Source organism: Petaurus breviceps, unplaced genomic scaffold (assembly GCF_028583685.1).
Source record: "Petaurus breviceps papuanus isolate PSGF00001 unplaced genomic scaffold, PetGlider_PUasm1.0 99, whole genome shotgun sequence".
Taxonomy (NCBI): Eukaryota; Metazoa; Chordata; class Mammalia; order Diprotodontia; family Petauridae; genus Petaurus; species Petaurus breviceps.
In genome coordinates, this window is record NW_027187465.1 from 9,542,754 (window position 1) to 9,562,538 (window position 19,785).

Below are 19,785 nucleotides of genomic sequence, written 5' to 3' on the forward strand. Positions count from 1 at the left end.
ATGAGGGGCGCATGCGTAGGACGCCTTCCCTTTTTGTTGGGGGAGGGAGGAGGTGTCTGGAGGTCTCTGGAGCGAGCTCACTAGGGATTGCTAGAAAGCCCCACGTGACGGACGCTGGCCTGGGAGGGAGCTCCAGGAGCAGGTGGGCTGAACGGGGGAGGGGCTGGCGCCCCTGCGGTGGGGGGAGAGCCCCACCTCGAACACCAAAGCCGAAGGGGGACCTCTGGGCCTCAGATTCTCCCGCTGTAAAATGGTGGGGCCCCGAGGACCCCTGGGAACGTTAACCAGCCCCTTGACTTTTTACAGGGAGGGAAACTGAGGACGTGCAGTGCCTGGCCCCAGTCAGACCGGGAGCAGGCTGAATTCAGGCCACCCACCGACCTCTATTAAGTGCCCGCTGCGTGCCGGGCACAGTGCGCCGGGCTGGGGACGCAAAGAGGCCACAGCCCCTGCCGCAGGGAGCTTACTGTCCAAAGGCGGAGCCCACCGGCAGACCAGTGTGTAGCACGCCCCGTACGGGATGAAAAGGCGCAAGTAAGAGGGTCAGAGGAAGCAGTCCCGTTTTCTCTCGGACCCAGGGCACTCCCAGAGGTTTCTTCCAGCTCCAAATCTCCTATTTTAAGCGCTGACACTACTAAGGCTTCTCCGACCCTGGTTCTGAGGTTGCTTCTGGCTGACATTCTCTTTTTTGTTGTCGCTTTTTGGAGGGCAATTGGGGTGAAGTGACTTGCCCAAGTCACACGGCCAGTTTTTGTGTTAAGTGTCTGAGGTCGGATTTGAACTCGGGTCCTCCTGATTCCAGGGCCGGTGCTCTATTCCCTGGGCCACCTAGCCGCCCCCTTACATTGTCTTCCTTAAGGTACCCGGCTCACGTGGGGTCAGCTGGGTAAGGGTCCTAAGGAGAGCTGAACTTCACTGTGAGAGACATCTCTCTTCCCACCTCTCTCGGAACCTGAGAAGGCTGGACAGTCGCTTCCTTCTTCCTTATGGTCAGATGGCCGGAGGGTTAATGCATCACCCTCCCCAGGGTCAGAGATGGTTCTTTAGTCTCCCTTAGGGCAGGGTCTGGCTTTGTTCTCTTTGTCCTAATACAGACTTCAGCCTCTTTCTCCCATAGGTAGGTGAAACCGATTTTGGGGAATCCCCGGGGCTCCTCCCTCGGATCCAGAGCCTTACGGTATTGGAAGTGAATTCTTTTCCATTTCCCCCAAGGCTTTCGTCCTATCTAGACTTTCTGAGTTTATTAACTTCCCTTATTTCCCTAAGAAAGGCCTTTTTGTCCCTGCCCCTACTCTCTGCGAGCCACGTTATTAATTTTCAGTTTTACCAAAAAAGGTTTTAAGCAGGTTGTCACACTCCCCAAGTCTCAGCTGGCCACTGCAGCAATCAGAATTCTGAACTTTCAGGCCTCCTTTCCTCTGCCGGTCTTGTCCCGGGTTTCTCTGAATACGCTCTCAACTTTCCCTTGGCACCATTCATTCCAGTGGATGGGACCCCTCTCCCCTATTCTTGCTACTATTAGTATTTTGGGGAAAGTCTCATTTTAAAGAACTGCCTAGGGTATGGAGAGCTCAGTGACTGGTCCAAGGTCATGCCTCTCAAACCCTGGACTTTCTGACTCCAGGGCAGGATCTAAACTGTCCCTTCCCTAAGGAGTTTATAATCTAAAGTTCCCAGTGATTCACTAGGTCCCTTAGGGGAAAATGGTTTCTTTTTGAACTCAGCTCTTTCTGACTTCAGCCAGGCACTCCACCCAATTGATGCCTCCCTGCCTGGTCTGATCACATCAGTCTTCTATTCAGTAAACTGGACTGATTTCCTTTTATCTCCTAGATGAAGAATAAAAGGCTTTGTTTGGCTTTTGAAGTCCTCCACAGCCAGGCCCCCTCCTCCCTTTCAGGCTTCTTGCTCTGCAGCCCTGTGACACCCGGTGGCTGCCCTTTCCCACACAGGACACTGAGGCAGAGCTTTGGTCTCCATGTGCCCACTGCCTAGAATTCTCTGCCTCCTTCCCCAGCTCAAATCCCATCTCCATTCCTGAGAATGGCCATTCTCAGGCCTCCTCCACCCTCCCCTAGAATTTGTGTCCTTTGTTCTTGTAGCAGCAAGCCCCCCAAGCGTCCTCAGGGTGGCTGCCCATACAGGTTCTTGGATCTGCTTTGATAAAGGAAAGCAACTCAAAATGGGTTAACAAGCTTACTTTAATCAGTCAGACATGTATCGTTTACCTTGTTCAGGGGAAAAAGGTCAGCACCCCGAAATTCAAAAGTATACAGGCAGAATTATCAAGAAAGAAACAGATCTCTGGACAACAGCTTCCCAGAATCCATATCAAATCACAGAACACTTCTCAAAGTGAGCCCCAAAAGAAAGCTACACATCAAGGTTCATATAGCATTCTCCTGGCTCAGAGAATGTAACAACCTTTTGGACCCACTGGCCAATCAAAAAGTCTCTTATTGAAAAACAAGCCTCCCACCCCAGGCTCCAGGTGCCTAGGGGCAGGGAAGATCTTTAAAATTTGCATTCCCATTACAGTTCTCTAAGAGGACCCTGACATTAGGGGAGGTGATGCCATGACTTGCAAGTGAATAGGATTTAAGTGAGGCAGAGTTGATGAGGGATGGGTCCCAATAGGTTCAGCAGGAACTCTGATCTTATCTAAGACCAGAGAGCCTTCGATTCAGTCTGGAAAGAATTCAGGAGGCCTAAGCAGACTTGGAGTCAGAGTTGTAAAAGTTTATTTTACACCTTACAGCTGGCAAGGATCCTTAGGGGACCTGCAACCTTAAAGGGGTAGAATTAGGATTTATATAGAATCATTCATAGTAGAACCTGTGCCAATTATGCTAACTAGGTGATTAAGGGTGGGATTAGGGAGGAGTTAAGGTGGGGACAGTGTAATGTAACTTGGAAGGCAGGTGTATTGCCCATGATTCACTGGGAAAAAAGCCCAAGTGGGGCTACCTGGAGGTGTGGTTTTAGGCTGGAAGCACGGTCAAGGGCTGACTGAGAAGTGCCCAGTCTGCCACCCAACAGTGTCATGTTTGACAAGATGGATGTTGGGAACCAAGGCTCTTAAGGAGTTAACCCAGAGATAGGGTCCTGAAGGATTCATGGAGGCAGCAGGACACTATACAAGGGGGAGATAACAGTTACCTGAACTGAAATGTTCATAGATACTTTGATGAAGGATTGATAGGTGTAGCTCATTAGTTTCAAGGCTGAGATAAACAATCCATGAGTTGTTGCTGGGCACAATTAATGCTTTGAAGCTGGGGGGGGGGGGGGGGGGGAGGGAAGGGACAGAGTTAATGTTCTGACACTGGGAAGGTGGGGTAGTGTGTCCTTCCCTATTCCAAGGCCATCTCTGCCACAGTCACTCAGGGAAATCAGTGGCAGAGACTTGAGGCTAGGAGACCCAGGAGGAGTCTTAGCAGTGATGTAAAGTGAGAGATGAGGAGGTCCCAGCTAGGGTGATGGGCTTGCCCCACATAAACTCAGGCCTATTTTTATGCATGTGTGGGGAAGGCTTCAGCTTCCAGTGAACAGGTGAGAGGGGAGACTTAGTGGTAAGGGTCCCCTGAACGGAGGAGTGGGTGAAAACAGCTCTCAGTCTGGAGCCCTGAGGCTGCAGGTGGAAGAATAGGGGTCAGGGATGGTGTTTTGTAGAGGCTCTGGGTTTGAGGGAGGGGAGGGGGGCCAAAACTGTTGTCTCTTCCTCCCCTGGTGAGACTGCAGGGCTGGTAGAGGCCCTCATCCCCTGTTTTTGTGAGAGCCTTCAGTCTGGTCTCCCTAAGTCAAATCTCTACCCCCTGGAGTCCCTCCTTTCAAGCAGCAAAACAGCTGCTCCCTGTTCTGAGAGAAAAGAGAAACCCCCTTTTCATAGTCAGGTTGTGGCCTCTGTGTAAAGCAAGGTTTTTTTTTTCTTTTCTTTTTGGAGGGCAATTGGGGTTAAGTGACTTGCCCAAGGTCAAACAAGGTCAAACAGCTAGTTTTTGTGTTAAGTGTCTGAGGCTGGATTTGCACTCAGGTCCTCCTGACTCCAGGGCTGGTAGAGCAAGGTTTTTTAACCTGAGGTCCACAAACTTGTATTTTTTTTTTAATTTCGATAATTGCATTTCAATTTAATTAATTTTCTCTGTAATGCTATGTGTTTATTTTTGCCCTTTTTTTGAGGGGGGAAGGCAGGGCAATTGGGGTTAGGTGACTTACACAAGGTTACACAACTAGTACATATTAAGTGTCTGAGGCTGGATTTGAACTCAGGTCCCCCTGACTCCAGGGCTGGTGCTCTATTCACTGTGCCACCTAGCCACCCCCCTGTGTCTTTATTTTATACTATAAAAAGCATGACTGTGAGAGGGTCATTGGCTTCACCGGACTCCTGAAGATGGAGCCTGGAGGAATTTCCCATTACTTCCCTGTCCCTCGCCCTGCTGGCCATTCCAACCACAGTTGCTGTTCTTGCCATGGCCGGTTTCCATGCCTTTACCCAGGCTGTGCCCTCTGTCTAGAATTCCCCCCCCACACACACACACCTCTTAGAATTCAAAGTTTTTCTCAAGATGATGAGGTCTAGAGTCGGGAGAGCTGTTTCAGGCGTGCAAGCATTCACTTAGATGAGGGTCTCCTAGCAGGAAAGCTACGTGAGACCCTGATATTTGGGGGAGTTATGCATAGGTAGACTTCAGAATGGTAGTGTAGTTTTAGAGGTTTTATGTGGGTTAAAAGATTAGGGACAGGATGAGGAAGATGGATGACAGGATGGGAGACACAAGATGAGGGGGACCCAGGATGGGGGGAGGCAAGGCATTCCATGGTCCTGGATAAGGGGGAAGGGTTCTAGCATTTCAAGGTTAGGGGAAGAGACATTGGATGCCTTCAGGTTAGAGAATAAACTAGGGGCTCCACAAAGCACTGTCTGTATCCCCATCCAAGATTCTGCTCCGGGACCACACCCTGGAGGAGGAGAGCCTCCCCTTGGCCCTCTCTTCCTCCACTGCTGAACCAGTGCCCTCAAATTGTCTTCATATTTGCTTGTCTTTGTATGGGCTGTTTTTCTCCAATAGAGTGTAAGCCCCTCTAGGTATCTCAGTGCATGGTCCTGAAGGCCAGCTCAGACTGGCAGCCCCTTGCCCCTCACATGGGGCCTCCTGGCTGGGCCTCACCCACTTCATCTCCCTCCTCCCAGGCTTCCTTTGCACAGTCTCATCCCTTCCTCCCCTCAAGGCTCAGGGAGAGGCTGCCTCCCCAGAATCTAACCCCCTTCCCTTCCTCTGTAATCTGTGTCGACATCCTATCTCTCCCCAGCCCGAACAAGGTACCCTTGGACCCTAGGACCTAGGAAAGCCTTTCCACATTTTTCTGAACTGTTCAGCACTGAATTGAGTTGTATGGCCTTGGGGGACTCAATTCACATCTTCAGTCTTCAGTTTCTTGGTCTAAATGCCTGAGAAATGGAAGACATTTAGTAAATGCTCATTGACTGATTGACTGACTCTTTCAACTTTAAAATCCAGTGACCCCCCACTGGACTGGGAGTCAGGAGCCCTGCTGGACTCATCCCTGCCTGGGTCTACTGCCATTCACCCACTGAGCTTGCTGTTCACCTTGGGCAAGTCATTTCCATTGGGGTGGATCAGACAGGCAAGGAAATGGCAAAGTTCTCCAATCTTTCTGCCAAGAAACCCCAAATGGGGTCACAGTCAGACAAGACTCATGGAACAGACAACAATAGTTGTATTATCTGAGTCTGAATCCTGACTTTGTCTTTACCATCTATGATACTGTGGGTAAGTCACCTCAGTGGTAAAATAAGGGAATTGGACGAGATGGCCCTTAGCGTCCTTCTGGCTCAGACTGCAATCCTAACTCGACTGTCTGGGTTGCATCGCAGACTTTTCCACTTACTACCTCTGAGATCGGTTCCGGGACTTTTCTCCCCAATACCTTCGATCAGGGATGGGGAACCATGGTGCACTTCCCCCAAGGGCAGGCAAGGGGAGCCCGAGAGCTTTGCTGTCATCCAGGTTGTTATGCAAACATTCCAGATGGGCTGGGCTGTTCTCTGAGCTTGGGGACAACCGGAAGTGGCGGCTGCATCCTGGAGAGGTGGACAGGATTGACGGTATTTGAGGAGTGGGGTCTCATTTGGGGTGCAGCTGGGTTTTAGAGATACCCTCAGGGCCCCAGACAGAGCAGAACTCCATATATGGAGGATTTCTTATCTGAATACAAAGTTCTGTGGATGTTCTAATAAAGCATAATGCCTAGAGTTGGAATAATGGCTGCTTTGAGATCTTAAGTATCACCTCTTTGGAAAATTCTGCCCTTACTAGAGACCCTGAGAACCACCTTTCAGAGAAGGAGAACCAGGGTATGGTACAAGAGGCGCTGAAAGTAGCAAAAATGCCTGATCATGCCAGCTGGCATTTCTATAGTGCAGAAGGTTTGCAGAGAACTTTTCAAATATGATTTCATTTTCTCCTCACCTCACTGTTACATTCTCCACTTGGCAGATGAGGACCCTGAAGTGGAGGGGCAGCAGCCTGGGGTGGGGTCTGGACAAGGGGCTCTTGTCCTGCCTGCTGTGGTGGGGAACCGTTGGCCTGGATGGGTCCCTTCCCATACACCAGTACAGAATGTGTTCGGCTGTTCTCTGATATCGATACCTTCCTTCTTCCCGAGTTTCCAATTCTTTGCCATCACTTCCAACTCTGGGATTCTGTAAGATTGTGGTCCTTTTTGATGGGTCTCTTTTTCATCCTTCCTCATTTTCCTGTAGGTTGTTGCCAACACAGAGGCACCTGAGAAGTTTCTCCACCTTTTTTTATCGGGCCTCCCAACTCCTGGCTCATTTCCAGAGACCAGCAGATGGACAGATTCCTGGTGAAGAAGGCTGTGAGATTTCCTTTAGGACAAGCTAGAGAAGAGCAGGAACCAGGTCAGACCTTCCAGGGAGAAGAGGAAGAAAGAAGAAAGAAGAGACCCAGGCGGGAAGCAGCAGGGACAGACATTGGCTTGGCGGGCGGCTGCCACTGGAGGAAGATTCGGGCTGAGAGCTTGGACTGTGACTACACAGTCCTGTTTGGCAGGCAGGAGGCGGATGAGCTTCTCCAGACATTGGAAAATGAAGTGGAATATTTTGAAGGTGAGCACTGGGCTTACTAAGGTAAGCTAGCTGTTCTATTTTTTTTAAAGATTTGCCAGATCTCTCGGCCCTTGTTTAAGACCAATGGAATCCCAGTTCCCACAATCTCTGGATGCCTTGGGGAGATGCCCCCACTTAATCACTTCTTTAACTTTGCCCAACTCCATTTTGTTTACATTTTCCCCAATGCAGAGTAGGTTCAATACAAATTATTCTCTTCTGAGAAGTGAAATCTTTTTTCATGACATTAGAATGAATAGGTCAGGTCTTATGAAAGCAATAATCCTGAGCCCTTTATCCATCGATCATATGGAGTAGTGGAAGGACTTGTCAGTCAGTCAGGAAGCCCAGATTCTAGTCCTCATCCTTTTTTGTCTTGGGTTCCTTTGGCCCCACAGCATCTGGGGCCCTCTCCAGGCATCCTGATCCATATCTGCCCACTGGACCCAGAGGGCTCCGGAGGAGAAAGTACAGCCCTGCCTCAATTCTGGTTCACTTGAATGTCATGCGCCTCTTTGAGAATGAAGGACAGACAGTAGTCTTGGGTTCCTCAATCTTAGCCCCTCCCAGCTCTGACATCCCCTGTTCTAAAACCCCTCCCTGTCCTGACATCCCCTGTTCTAAGGCCTCTCCCAGCTCTGCCATCCCCTGTTCTGTTCTAGGATCCCATACAGATTTATCTATGATTCCCAGAGTTCTCCTCTGGTCTGCCTTCTGAGAGTACACAAATCTAGGTTCTTTAACCATTCCTCCAGGGCCCATCTTTACTTCTGAATCCCTTGATTTACCCTTTTTTCGCCCTTACACATCCTGCCTGCCTTCAGTTGCTGGCTCCCCATACAAATCCCAGCTCCCTTCAGAGTCACCGAGTGCTTCTTTCAGACTCAGCTGTAAGAGCCTAGCCTCCACTGCCCTCTTGTTTTTTGTTTTTTCTTTTTGGAGGGCAGCTGGGGTTAAGTGACTTGCTCAAAGTCACATGGTTAGTAAATGTGTCAAGTGTCTGAGGCCAGATTTGAACTCATGTCCTCCTGATTCCAGGGCCGGTGCTCTATTCACTGCGCCACCTAGCCACCCCCACTGCCCTCTTGTTTGCAGCCGTGGACGGCACTTTCTCATGGTTTCAGTCTTGCTGCTTATTCAGTGACCAGGGAATGTGAGCTTGTCTTTGCTGTCCTGGCCATTTTTGGGGAGTGGCCAGTGGGTAGCTGTGCAGGTCTGAGGTCATTGGGAAGACGGCCCTCCTGCAGCTTCAAGGCCCTTCTCCCCTCCTCTGCTTTCTTCCACATTCATGGCTAACCAAAAAATATTAAACAACCATAGTAACAATAGCTTCTGTGTCGGTAGCACTTTAAGGTTGGAAAATGCTTCATACATGTTCTCTCCACAGCATGGCTTTGGGAGGTAGGGCCTATTACTATCCCTATTTGACAGCTAAAGAAACTGAGGAAGTTTTCATGACTGGCCCAGGGAGCCAAGAACTGGGAGGCTTCTGAGGCTGGATTTGCACTAGGGTCCTCCAGGCCCAAAGTGTCCTATTCTACAACAGAATGGACACTCCTTGAGGGAAGGGGCCCACGCCAAGTGAATCAATAGGGCATTTCTGGGCCTGCTGTTCAGCCCCTCATGTGGACCAGAATCCTTCCCCTAAGAGCACACAAACACAGAGAAGCAAGTGGCTTGGAGTGGGGGGAGGGTACTCAGATTGTACCTTGAGCAGGAGCAGACTTTGGGGCTACACGGAGTGGAAGTGAAGAGTGTGGAGCCTGGGCCACCCAAGGGAGGCAAGAGGGGGTGTGAGGCCCGTCAGCTGGAGCGGGCACCACCTTCTTTCCAGGGGGCGTCCTCAGCTTTCTTTTCCCTAAGTTACACGTTCATTCTGAGGTGAGCCAGAGGACGGGTGCTGACACACTCAGACCTGGTTCTGCCATCTGGTTGCTCACAGACACTCAGCTGTGATGCCCCTGTCCCTTCCAGGGTGACCTCCAGAAATGAATTCTTAATGAGCTGAAATGACCGTGAGCTTTCTTTCAATAGGCGATCTTTCCAGAGTCCGAGTGTTTGGCAAATGGCACAAGATCCCAAGGAAGCAGGCCACCTATGGTGACTTGGGGTTAACGTACACCTTCTCAGGAATCACCCTATCTCCAAAGCCCTGGATCCCAGTCCTGGAACACATTCGGGACCACGTGGCTGCTGTGACTGGACACACCTTCAATTTTGTACTTGTCAACAGGTAATGCAGGGAAGTGTCAGGCAGGCACGGTTGTTCTAAGAAACGTGGCTAAGAGGTGGTGACCCAGCCTCTGTGGTGGACAGAACTGAGGGCCTCAGGGCCCTTTCTGGTTCAGAACACTCTGAAGGCCCTGTCTTGCAGCGTCTGCATTTGCTACTGGTGCCTCTTCTCCCCTCATCATCTCCAGTTTGCTTGTGATCAGACTGAGCTCAGTCTCTCTCAGGGAGACCTGTAGAATCACGGTATTTAGATACCATAAGGGACTTTTAGAGATGACTAACCCTTTCTCCCCATCCCAGGCCCTATTTTACAGGTGAGGAAGCTGAGGCCCAGAAGTCTTTGCCTAAGATCACCCAGGTAGTAATAAGTAGCAGGGCCCCTGGAACCCAGGTCCCAACTCCAGAGTCAGAGGGTACTTTTCTTTCCCTGCTCATCTGCAAGCAGGAAAGGATGAGGCCCTGCGTTCCTGCAACAATGGACTATTTTCTCCTGGCAGATACAAAGATGGCTGCGATCACATCGGCGAACACCGGGACGATGAGAGTGAACTGGCTCCCCGGAGCCCCATCGCATCCGTGTCCTTCGGAGCCTGCCGGGACTTCTTCTTTCGGCACAGAGATTCCCGAGGGAAGAAGCCCTCACGGCATGTCGAGGTGGTGAAGATTCAGCTGGCCCATGGGAGTTTACTGATGATGAACTACCCGACTAACGTCCACTGGTATCACAGTCTCCCCATCAGAAAAAGGATTCTGGCTCCACGGGTCAATCTGACATTTCGGAACATTCTGCTCTCTAAAAGATAAATGCTTCTCTTAACCGTAGTGAAGCCTCATTTTTTTGGACAGAAAAATCCACTTTCCTTATTGTTCTATGTCAAGGAGGGGCTGTTGGCATTTCTGACAGTAAACAGCATGTGAAACAAACCAGTAGTCACACAATGCAAAAGTTAAAGAGGGTGAAACAGCATGTGTTGATTTATTGTAGGACTGTCTTACAGACTTTTATTTGTCTTTGCAATGAAACGGTAAGCTGCAAAACTGCTGCCAGTTTACCTTTTCTAATAAAATGAACCTTTATTGCCATAATCCACACAGCAGGTACCAAAACAGAGAGGAATGCTCTCAGCAATGGTTTGTATTGTAAACTACTCATTTAATTTAAATTAATAATTTACCCCAACCTCAAAATCAGTCTTCTGGCTTTCATGTAATAATTGCTAATAAATTAGACAACTGTCAGCTTTTCCAAAATACAGTCAATGGTTTTTCTCTCTGCAAATGTCTTTCAGTTATCCACCACATACTCAGCCTCCCTTCTGACCTGCAGAGAAATGCTATGTAAAAACCTCCCTGTTCACATCTCTCCAAAGTGCCTTTCCAAAGGAATCCGCAGCATTTCAACTAACTTAAAAATGCAGCCTAAATCTGTCTGGGCCCTTGCTTCCCTGGCCTGAGGCAAAGCAAATCCATTCATTTCATAGTCAAAACCAAGTTTGGTGAAAGGATGAGTTGAGGGGGCAGCTAGATCTTTCAGGAGTTCACCAAATCAGGCCAGTGAGCTGCTGCCCTTTGCCCTCTGCTGGCAGACCTCGAACTCCTGTCTCAGAGCACACGTGGCTGAGCCAAGCACCAGAAGGCCTCACTTTCAGATTCTTACACAGTGCACCCTCTTGGGCAGACAGATGGGCAGATGGGGACAACCAAGTTTTGGCCTGAACTTGGAAGGCCTTCTGGATGGACCTGGGCCCAAGTCTTCTCTAGAGAGTTTGCCATTTTGGTGCGGACATAATTCTTGCTTTATCTCTTTTTTAAAACCTTAACTAAAACACAGGCAAGCCCTAGGCAGCTAATAAATGCCTTACAATGCCTGGACTTACAAGCTTTGAAAAGAGGCAAGGAGAACATGATCGAATTTGGTACTTTCTTCCACTCTGTTTCTAATAAATACCTATTATAATAGTCTCATGAACAAGATGTGCATAGGAGCACATGGGGAATGAATTCAGAATGCAGATATACATGTGATACAGAGTGCTGGGTGATAAAGACAGCTGTTCTACGGCCGCTGGAACGTCTCTTTAAAAAAAGAGGCAAGCCCGGCTTTGCAGCAGGCTGAGGGCTGGGACTGGCTTCAATACCCATGTGTCGTGATCCAGCTTCTAAGGGTCGTGCTAGGTCAGCAGAGCACAGGAAGCACACCCAGCCTCCTTTGGTACACACGTACACACACACGCACACTCACACACACGTGCACACGTGTACACACACACACACACACACACAGAGTACAAACAGCAAGGGAGCCTTTTCATTACAAAAGGCAAAGCCTTAGCCTTGGCCAGGTCCTCTTCCAATGTAGGAAGACCTGATCTGTTAGAAAAGGACATACCAAAGCAGGGGCTGCGCTGGTTCCTCCACTAAGAAAAGAGGGAGTCAAGTGTTTCAAAAGGTCTTTCTCGGCCTCACTGAGCTACACAGATTTTGGACGTGACCCCTTACAAAAGCGACTGATTGGACTATAATCATTTAAACAAGGGGAAGGCACTTCTTTTCTTTTAAATCACTGCCTTGAATAACTATGGAAATTCTCACTCACAGCTTCTACAGGCCTGCTTTTTAATAGAGAAATCTGACCTGAATTTTTAAAAGAATTAGACAAAGTGAATCTCCTGTTAAAACTTGCAATTTATACATCCCAAGTGGCCTTGGGCATCTGGAGCTCTCCAGTCCCCTGCGGTCAGAGGAACTGAAGATGTCGTGTGTACACAATGGATACTTCCTGACACCCTAACACTCCAGAGGACCCACCATCATCAGACCTGCTTCCAGTAGCTTGGTTTGGGCATGGATCAGGACGGTGGCTCCTCCTAAGAGAGCCCGCCATCACCACCACACCGGAATGTTGAAGAACTGTAGTCAGGCTATTTTCATAATGTATAGAGAAAAATTTAGGATTGTTTTTTATCTGAACAGTTCTGAGCACTCTGCTAGGCCCGGCTCTGGGCATTTTCACTCTTCAGACCTGTACTCCTGGCTTTGGTGTTGCTGGGCTTTCGAAAGGACCCGCTCATAAAAGAGCAGATAAGCACTTGAAGACAAAACCTCCTGCAAGCTTGCCTTTCGAACAGTGTCATCCGAAATCCAGAGCCACTGGCTGCTGGTAGACAGAGGGTTCTTAGCAGAAGGGGGGGAGCGTCGGTAAGTCACAAAGTGACCAGAATGCATATCTCCATGATGGACCACGACAGCCATCAGCCGGAAGAGGTACACGGACGAGCTAAAGGCCAAGCAAACAAAATGACCATCGGCATCATTGACTTTCAACAAACACATTTAAGGATATCACAGGGCTACAGCATTTGCACTGATGTAGAAGGAACCTAGCACTATTTTCAGATGAAGAAATGGAATCCCAGAGTGGTCAATTTTAAGCTGCCCCAGGACACAGAAATAGGAGAGACAGGACTTGAATCTAGCTCATATGACACCAGCAAAACTTCTCTCCACTGTTCTGCACCATGAAATCCATCTTAAATCTAACAGAAAACTAAATTCGTCTTTGGATCCTCATGAACAAATATATTTGAGAATGCTAATTTGTTCTTAGAAATATTCAGGACCAATCAATAACATTTATAACATGCCAGATGCTGTACTAGATGCTGGGGGCAACAAAGACAAGGACTGAACAAGGTCAGAATCCCCAGCAGCTTAGGACACCTAAAACAAATGGGTTGGCAGCCACTTACCTATAGTCAGGAACACCTGGGAGAGAGAAAGTGCCTGGGGCTGGCAGCAGCGATGGGGAGGAGCAGGCCCCATTGATGAAAAGTGCTTTGGTCCTGCCAGGCTGAACAGAGGCTGCAAGAGAAAGGGGGTTTTGGCAATTTGGAGTAGCAATGTCTGAGGCAACATCCATCACACTAAGGGTAGGTAACCAGCCTTGAAAACTAACATTTCTTATCCAAATATTCCACCAAGAGGAAGGGACTGCTGTGTCTACTCTGTAATGGGAAGCACGCTGGTAGGGGCTCAGGAGCTACAGAAAGAGGAGTGAGCACCTGCCCCATCAAAGTTATCCTGAGGACCCTGAGAGCAAGTCCATAGTGGGGACATGACCTGGGCCTGCCAGCCTGCATACGGGTGGGCTAAGTGAGTCAGCCCAGAGAGCTGGCATCAGCACCACACCCAGGCTGGAGTAACTCAGTGAGATCAGACCTGGAGGGCCTACTGGGTCAAGACTCTGAATCACCCAATCTACAAGATCATCCAATATGGTGACAGCAGGGAGCCATATATATCCCTTCTAAGGATCTGGGTAAGAAAATGGAAACCTTAATAGGAAAAGGAGGCCTAAAAGCAAGGAGGCTGGGATGTCAGAATCAGATGGGGGCAGATCCTTTCTGAGAAGGGCTATAGACTCATCCCCTAAAGGAGAAAGGGAGAACTTGTGGTGTGAAGCTAGGGCTAGATCCTCAGAGCTGGGGAGAGAAATATCCCATGGGAGAAACTGAGGAAAGGCTTAGCCTTGCAAAGAGGGTTTCCCAAGCAGGACACCCAGTTCTAACTCCAGGGCAGGGAGTACTTCACCTGAGGTCCATGAACTTGTTAAAAAAAATTAGAAAGTGGCCACTGTATTTCCAGAGAATTGGGTTTCCCATACAATCTTTATGCATTTATTTTATGGGCTGAAAACATTCTGAGAAGGAGTCTCTAGGCATCTATGTCATTAAAAAAAAGCCCTGCTATAGGGCATTCCTCTGTGTAAAGTACAGTAAGAGAGTTGCTCTGGTGATGAGTCAGACATTTATATCACTCATGGAAAGCTGGAACAGACAAGTGTGAAGATGAAGGACCAAGAGAACAAAGCTTACAACAGCCTGCTGTAAGACACTCAAGGCGCAGCCTTTCCCAGGCTGCAGCATGAAGAAGTGACCAGCTTTCCAAAGACCTAGCTCAGGCTGCTGAGGGAGGTCTCTTCATGCAGAGGTACTGAAATTCTACCTGAGACTGGACTGGCTTTGGCTGTCGCTGCACTTCCCTGCTCAGCTGAGTACCAAAGGCTGTGGGGAGTGCCCCTAGCCCCGCTGAGGCTCCTGACTGCACCAACACTGGGCAGGGGGGCTCAGCTTAATCTCGTGAGCGTCCCACTGATCTCTGCTAGCTATCTGTCCTCATCCCATTCCCACATCAGACCTAGGAGGGAGGTAGGCCTGCCTCGGGCCCAGCCCCCCATCCAAGAGTGTGCCCAGCACGGCTGGCACAAGAAGTGCCTTTGCGACACCTGTGTTGTGGTTTGAGGGATGAGTGATGAATGCCCTCTAAGGAAGAAGGCAGAATCAGGGTGTGGGAGGTGGCGCTCCAAGAATCAGTGCTGGGAAAGAAACACAAGGCCTGTGGGAAGGTTGTCTGGGACGTGCAAACAATCAGAATGTCCTCAAGCATCAATTTAGCTCCTGACAGTCTGATGCAAAGATGCTAGTCCCGGTCCTGATATACAATGGGAAAAGCAGGACGATGCTGTCAGCAAGTGGACGATCAGAAGCCCACAAATACGTCATGGCCAAGAGGAGAAGCTTCATCGGCTCAGAAGGAGCCTGAGTCTGAGAAGTTAATACTGAGAAAAGAGGGACGACGTGAGAACTGAGGTTTGCTGCTTTTAAAAAATCAGGGACTGGGGCGGCCAGGTAGCACAGCGAGTAAGAGCACCGGCTCCAGTGTCAGACTGACCTGGAGATCGAATCCCGGGCTCAGACACTCAGCACCACACCCAGAAATACCTGGCCGTGTAACCTTGAGCAAGTTACTTAACCCCGATTGCTTAAAAATAAAAAAATAAAATAAAATAAAAATTTAAAATTAAAAAATTAAAAAAAAATCAGGGACTGGATCGCAATGCCACAGCCCTGCTGGGAAGCGCTGATGATCAGAGAATACGGTAGGGAGTGAATGACGCAGCAGAGAACCTGAACGTGAAATGGCTGAGCTCAGGAAGAGCCTGGAACGTGAGGCCCCGCTAAGTCAGCAAAACAGGGCAGCTCAAGAGGAAAGGCCAATGCCAGGGCCCCGGCCCGGGGAGGGGAAGGAGCCCGGCTCAGACAAGGGGGAGCGCCGAGCCCCGGAGGGCAACAAAACGAGCCCCTGGGATCCCGAGTTTATGTGACACCAACCCCTCAAACAGAGAAAGACGACTAGGTCAAGACAGAATCAGAACCATGCAACCTGGAGCCAGTGAGGCGGAGATGTTAAAGAAGGGACTGTGCCCTCAGCTACACGGCACAGCAGACACTTTCAGCTTGCGCCTGTTGTTCTGGATGGAGTCCTAGCTACCTAACATCGTCATTACTGCTGCTAAAGCCACACTGATCCTCTCTTACTAAGGTTGTCTGTCAATGGATGGATGTTGTAGTTAATATTCACACGGATTTGATGTGTGTGTGTGTGTGGGGGGGGACTGTGCCACTGACCTCTTATGTGAAAAGGCTGGTATTATTAATAAAACAACTAATAACCCAGAAAGTACATCTCTTGTTCCATGAGGCCCTCCCACAGAGACTACGTGTGATGTGACTGTAATGTTACAGAAAAGTACATGAGTGCTGCCAGTTGTAATGGGAATGCAGATTTAAAGATCTTCCCTGCCCCTAGGCTAATGTGCACCTGAAGCCTGGGGAGGGAGGCTTGTTTTTCAGGAGATACTTCTTGATTGGCCAGTGAGTCAATAAGGTTGTTACATTCTCTGAGCCAGGAGAAGGCTATATAAGCCCTGATGTGTAGCTTTGTTTTGGGACTCGCTTTGAGAAGTGTTCTGTGATTTGATCTGAATTCTGGGAAGCCGTTGTCCAGGCCGCCCCCCCTCTTTGAAAAAACCCAGATGTTGAAACCCAGATGTTGACTGGGTATGGATGTAATGGCTGGACAATTTGGAAAGCTGTCTACTTGATCTGTTTCTGTCTTGATAATTCTGTCTGTGTATTCTGAAGTTCAGGGTGCTGACCTTTTTCCCCTGAATGAGGTAAACGATATATGTTTGACTGATTAAAGTAAGCTTGTTAACCCATTTTGAGTTGCTTTCCTTTAACAAAGCAGATCTAAGAACCTGTGTTGGCAGCAAACCCTGAGGATGCTTGGGATGCTTGCTGCCACACCAGTGGAAAGCCACAGTGGAAACGGTCATCCCTCACAGAAGCTCCTCTCTATGGAGACAAGGAATGTTCCTGGCTTGGATTTTTTGATCTGCAAGGATCTATGAGATAAATTGTCGAGAAGACAGAAAAGAGGGTGAGAAGAAATGTCCTGTGAGAACTGTCTGGAACCTTATTTTAGGAAGATGCATCATAAAGGGAAATTTTATAAGGAATAAGCCTGGAGAGAGGCTATTAACAGGGATGGTCTGAGAAGAGATAAAGAGAGGATTCTGTCTGCGGCAGTTAAAAAGATGGAGAAAGAAAAAAGACGGATTTAAATTTAGGAAATATGGTAACTCACTTTAGGAAACGAGAACAGGATTTCTGAGATGTTTAAGTCAGTTTCTGGATTGAACTGAAAAGTGAAATTGTGTTTCTAAAAGAAGAAAAGTTATCTGCTCCTAGTGAGAGTCTGAAACAATTCTGGCCGTGGCCCCCTGCAACACCAAAGCGTGCTAAATAATGACTTATGTCTACGGTAACTGTTTAATTAAGAAACATATTTAGTAATCTGAGTGTCTATTTAATCGTAGGAGATGAAGGTATTCAATATACTTTGTTGTTTAGTTGTTTCACCTGTTCCTGACTCTGTGACCCTATTTGGGGTTTTCTGGCAAAGATATTGGAGTGCTTCATCATTTCCTTCTGCAGCTCACTGTTTAGAGACAAAGAGCTGAGGCAGGCAGGGGTAAGTGACTTGCCCAGGGTCACACAGCTAATACTAGTCTGAGGCTGGATCTGAACTCATGAGCCTTCCTGACTCCACGTGGAGTGCTCTATCCTCTATGCCACCTTAGCTGTCCCATTCGATATATTTAGAGAGAAGAATACTACTGGGAAAGGAAACGTCTTCAGTTCATTCAATAAATAATATTAAATGAACCGGATGGTGGTTTGAACCAAATAATTAATGAGAAAGAGATAGCAGGTTTAATTATTTATTCCAGAGGTTGGGATGATATGATTAAATATGGGAACAAATTTAGAATAACATGCTGAGAGATTACTCAAACTGAGTCAGATCCCAATAATTCTTGCTACCAAAGTGCATATGGAATGAAATACAAATCCATCCAAGGCCGATGAGGTGGAGGGGCGTAGCAGTGAGGGGCAGCAGGAAAGGCTTCATGTACAAGGTCCTTGAACTGCATTGTGAAAGAAGAGTGTGAGTGACGTTAGGGCAGAGTAAATTCTAGGTAGGAGGGGCCGGCGCCAGGAGAGAGGGCACAGAGGGAGGGGGCCAGGTTGTGAGTGCTTTAAATGCTCATCAGAGGCCCTATTTTCACCCAGAGCCAATGTGGAGCCAATGGAGTTGACTGAGTATGGGAGTGATCAAATCAGAATTGTGCTTAAGGAAAATGGTTTGGGAGCCACATGAAAATCTATGGAGATGGGAAGAGACTGGAGGCAGGAAGCCTGATCAGGGGGTCATTGCAATGGTCAAGGTGATCAGTGACCGGCTGTGTGAGTCGAGCTGAGCTTGGAGGTAAGAGCTCCTGTCTGGCTACAAACAGCAGGATCTGGCTTGGGGTGAGGGAGAACAGTGGCTTGTGGATGGCACTAGGCTTTAAACAATGAGAGAAGCTGCCTGATCTTTCTGAGCAATGATGAGGACGCAGCTCAGCAGACTCAGCAGAAAGAATGAAGGCATGATTGTGCCTCAGACAGCAGAGGCTGGGTTTGTAAAGGGAAGGGTCTGGGAGGAAAGACAAGAGCTCAGTCTGGACATAGGGAAGGGCAAGGCAACCTGCTGACAGGAGACTGATGCTCAGAAGAAACCAGGCCAGATGTCCAGACCTAAGGGTCATCTACAGAGACAGCAGTGCAATTATTATCAGCTTAAATAATTCACTTACCATCCCAGTGCCCTGGGCACGTCTCCAAGACTAAGTTATAGACGGCAGCTGCCTCGGTACAGGAAGGCAGGAGCTCCCACAGGAGGAATCCCCTGCCCTGATGAAGTCCTGGGATCACAGGACTGAACCACCTCCCCCCACCAAAAAGACGTGAACAGCACATCCCCCGGTCTGTTCTCCAGCAATTACTGTAGAACTGAAAGGGCCGTAAGGAGCTCAGTCAGTAAGAAACAGAGAGTGGACAGGCCACCCGGCACCTTCGCATGTCCCTGCCTTCCACCCTCTAAGATCTGTCTGCATCAGAGAGATTCTGTGGCTGTGAAGCTGTGTGCCCACAGCTCCTTGCTCTTCCTGGAGTGGCTGCAGTCACATACCTGATTTGGTGGCTGTCACCCCATCCTTCACGTCCAGCACCGTCCCTACATTCTCTTTCTGTCTGGGACTGGGCTGGCGTGGTTTGCAGCCAGGGAGGTGATACTTATAGATGTCCATGATCAGGAATTCATTAAACTGGACGTGTTCATGACGCTTCAGAGGAGTGCCCTGGTTGGACCAGCTCAGTCTCTGCAGATGGATGCAGAGACACTGAGGGAGCTACAGATACAGGGACAGAAAGAGGACAAACCTTGAGTGCCCTGAGCTTCTCCCAGGGGCCCCACCCAGAACATGCTCTACCGCTCCCAGGCACCATCTCACCTTCCCAAGCTTTAACTGCTTGACAAACGTGGTTCTCTGGTGTTCAACCACCTCCCCATTCAGGGTCCCCTCCGCCTCAATCTGAAATAAAAGACGACATTCCCATCGCTGGCATCGCCACAGAATTAAGAGGAGGGAGAGGAGAAGTGTGGCCTGATGAGAAGAGCCCAGGCCTGAGGCGCAGGTCCCGGCTCAGTCTCCTGCCCTTGCAGCAAGTCACTCACCCTCTGAGAATTATTTTTCTCTTTTAAAAAACAGAATAATATTAAATTTGCCCTACCTACTTCATAGGATTGTTGAGTCGTGAATGAGAAAATGGATGTCAATGTGTTCTAGATACTGTGAGTTGCTGCACATAACAGGGGCCCCTTCATTTTATCTAATACTGGAGGCTGCAGATGAGATCAAGGTGATGTTTCCTCAACTTGCTGCTGGCACCGAAGGGATTGAGTTAACCTGGTAACTGGAGGGAAGGCCTCTGACCTCTGCCTAACCTAAGCCACTTAACTGCGCTGTCACTTCTTGTTTATGCACTGACCCCACCACCAGCCAGTCAATAATCACTGGGATGGAAGGAAAGGCAAGAGGAAGATTCAGCTCAAACACCTCCATCCTGCTTGGCCAACCACCACTGTCTCTGCTTGCAGGTGAGAATGGAGGC

At 48.9% G+C, this 19,785-nt stretch overlaps 3 protein-coding genes across 7 annotated transcripts in view; 2 read left to right on the forward strand and 1 right to left on the reverse strand.

The window, feature by feature from the left end:
• Positions 1 to 10,636, forward strand: ALKBH2 (alkB homolog 2, alpha-ketoglutarate dependent dioxygenase). 5 transcript variants are annotated; one of them, XM_069081528.1, is made up of 4 exons: positions 1 to 142; positions 6,788 to 7,153; positions 9,188 to 9,386; positions 9,883 to 10,636. In XM_069081528.1, the coding sequence occupies exons 2-4, from the start codon at positions 6,877 to 6,879 to the stop codon at positions 10,187 to 10,189; spliced, it is 783 nt and encodes a 260-aa protein (XP_068937629.1). In that variant the 5' UTR covers positions 1 to 142; positions 6,788 to 6,876; the 3' UTR covers positions 10,190 to 10,636. The 5 variants fall into 5 exon arrangements, with proteins under 5 accessions (XP_068937629.1, XP_068937632.1, XP_068937630.1 ...); XM_069081531.1 differs by lacking the exon at positions 1 to 142 and adding an exon at positions 221 to 534; XM_069081529.1 differs by lacking the exon at positions 1 to 142 and adding an exon at positions 6,002 to 6,130.
• The window catches only part of CORO1C (coronin 1C), a 544,511-nt gene that overhangs the window by 145,793 nt on the left and 378,933 nt on the right, over positions 1 to 19,785 (forward strand). The gene's annotated exons all lie outside the window — the stretch shown is intronic.
• The window catches only part of USP30 (ubiquitin specific peptidase 30), a 31,773-nt gene continuing 22,320 nt past the window's right edge, over positions 10,333 to 19,785 (reverse strand). Inside the window, exons 10-13 of the mRNA XM_069081520.1 lie at positions 19,125 to 19,205; positions 18,803 to 19,022; positions 13,135 to 13,246; positions 10,333 to 12,662 (exon numbers count right to left, since the gene is read on the reverse strand). Of these exons, the coding sequence (XP_068937621.1) occupies positions 12,395 to 12,662; positions 13,135 to 13,246; positions 18,803 to 19,022; positions 19,125 to 19,205 (681 nt within the window). The 3' untranslated portion in view covers positions 10,333 to 12,394. The remainder of the gene's footprint in view (positions 12,663 to 13,134; positions 13,247 to 18,802; positions 19,023 to 19,124; positions 19,206 to 19,785) is intronic.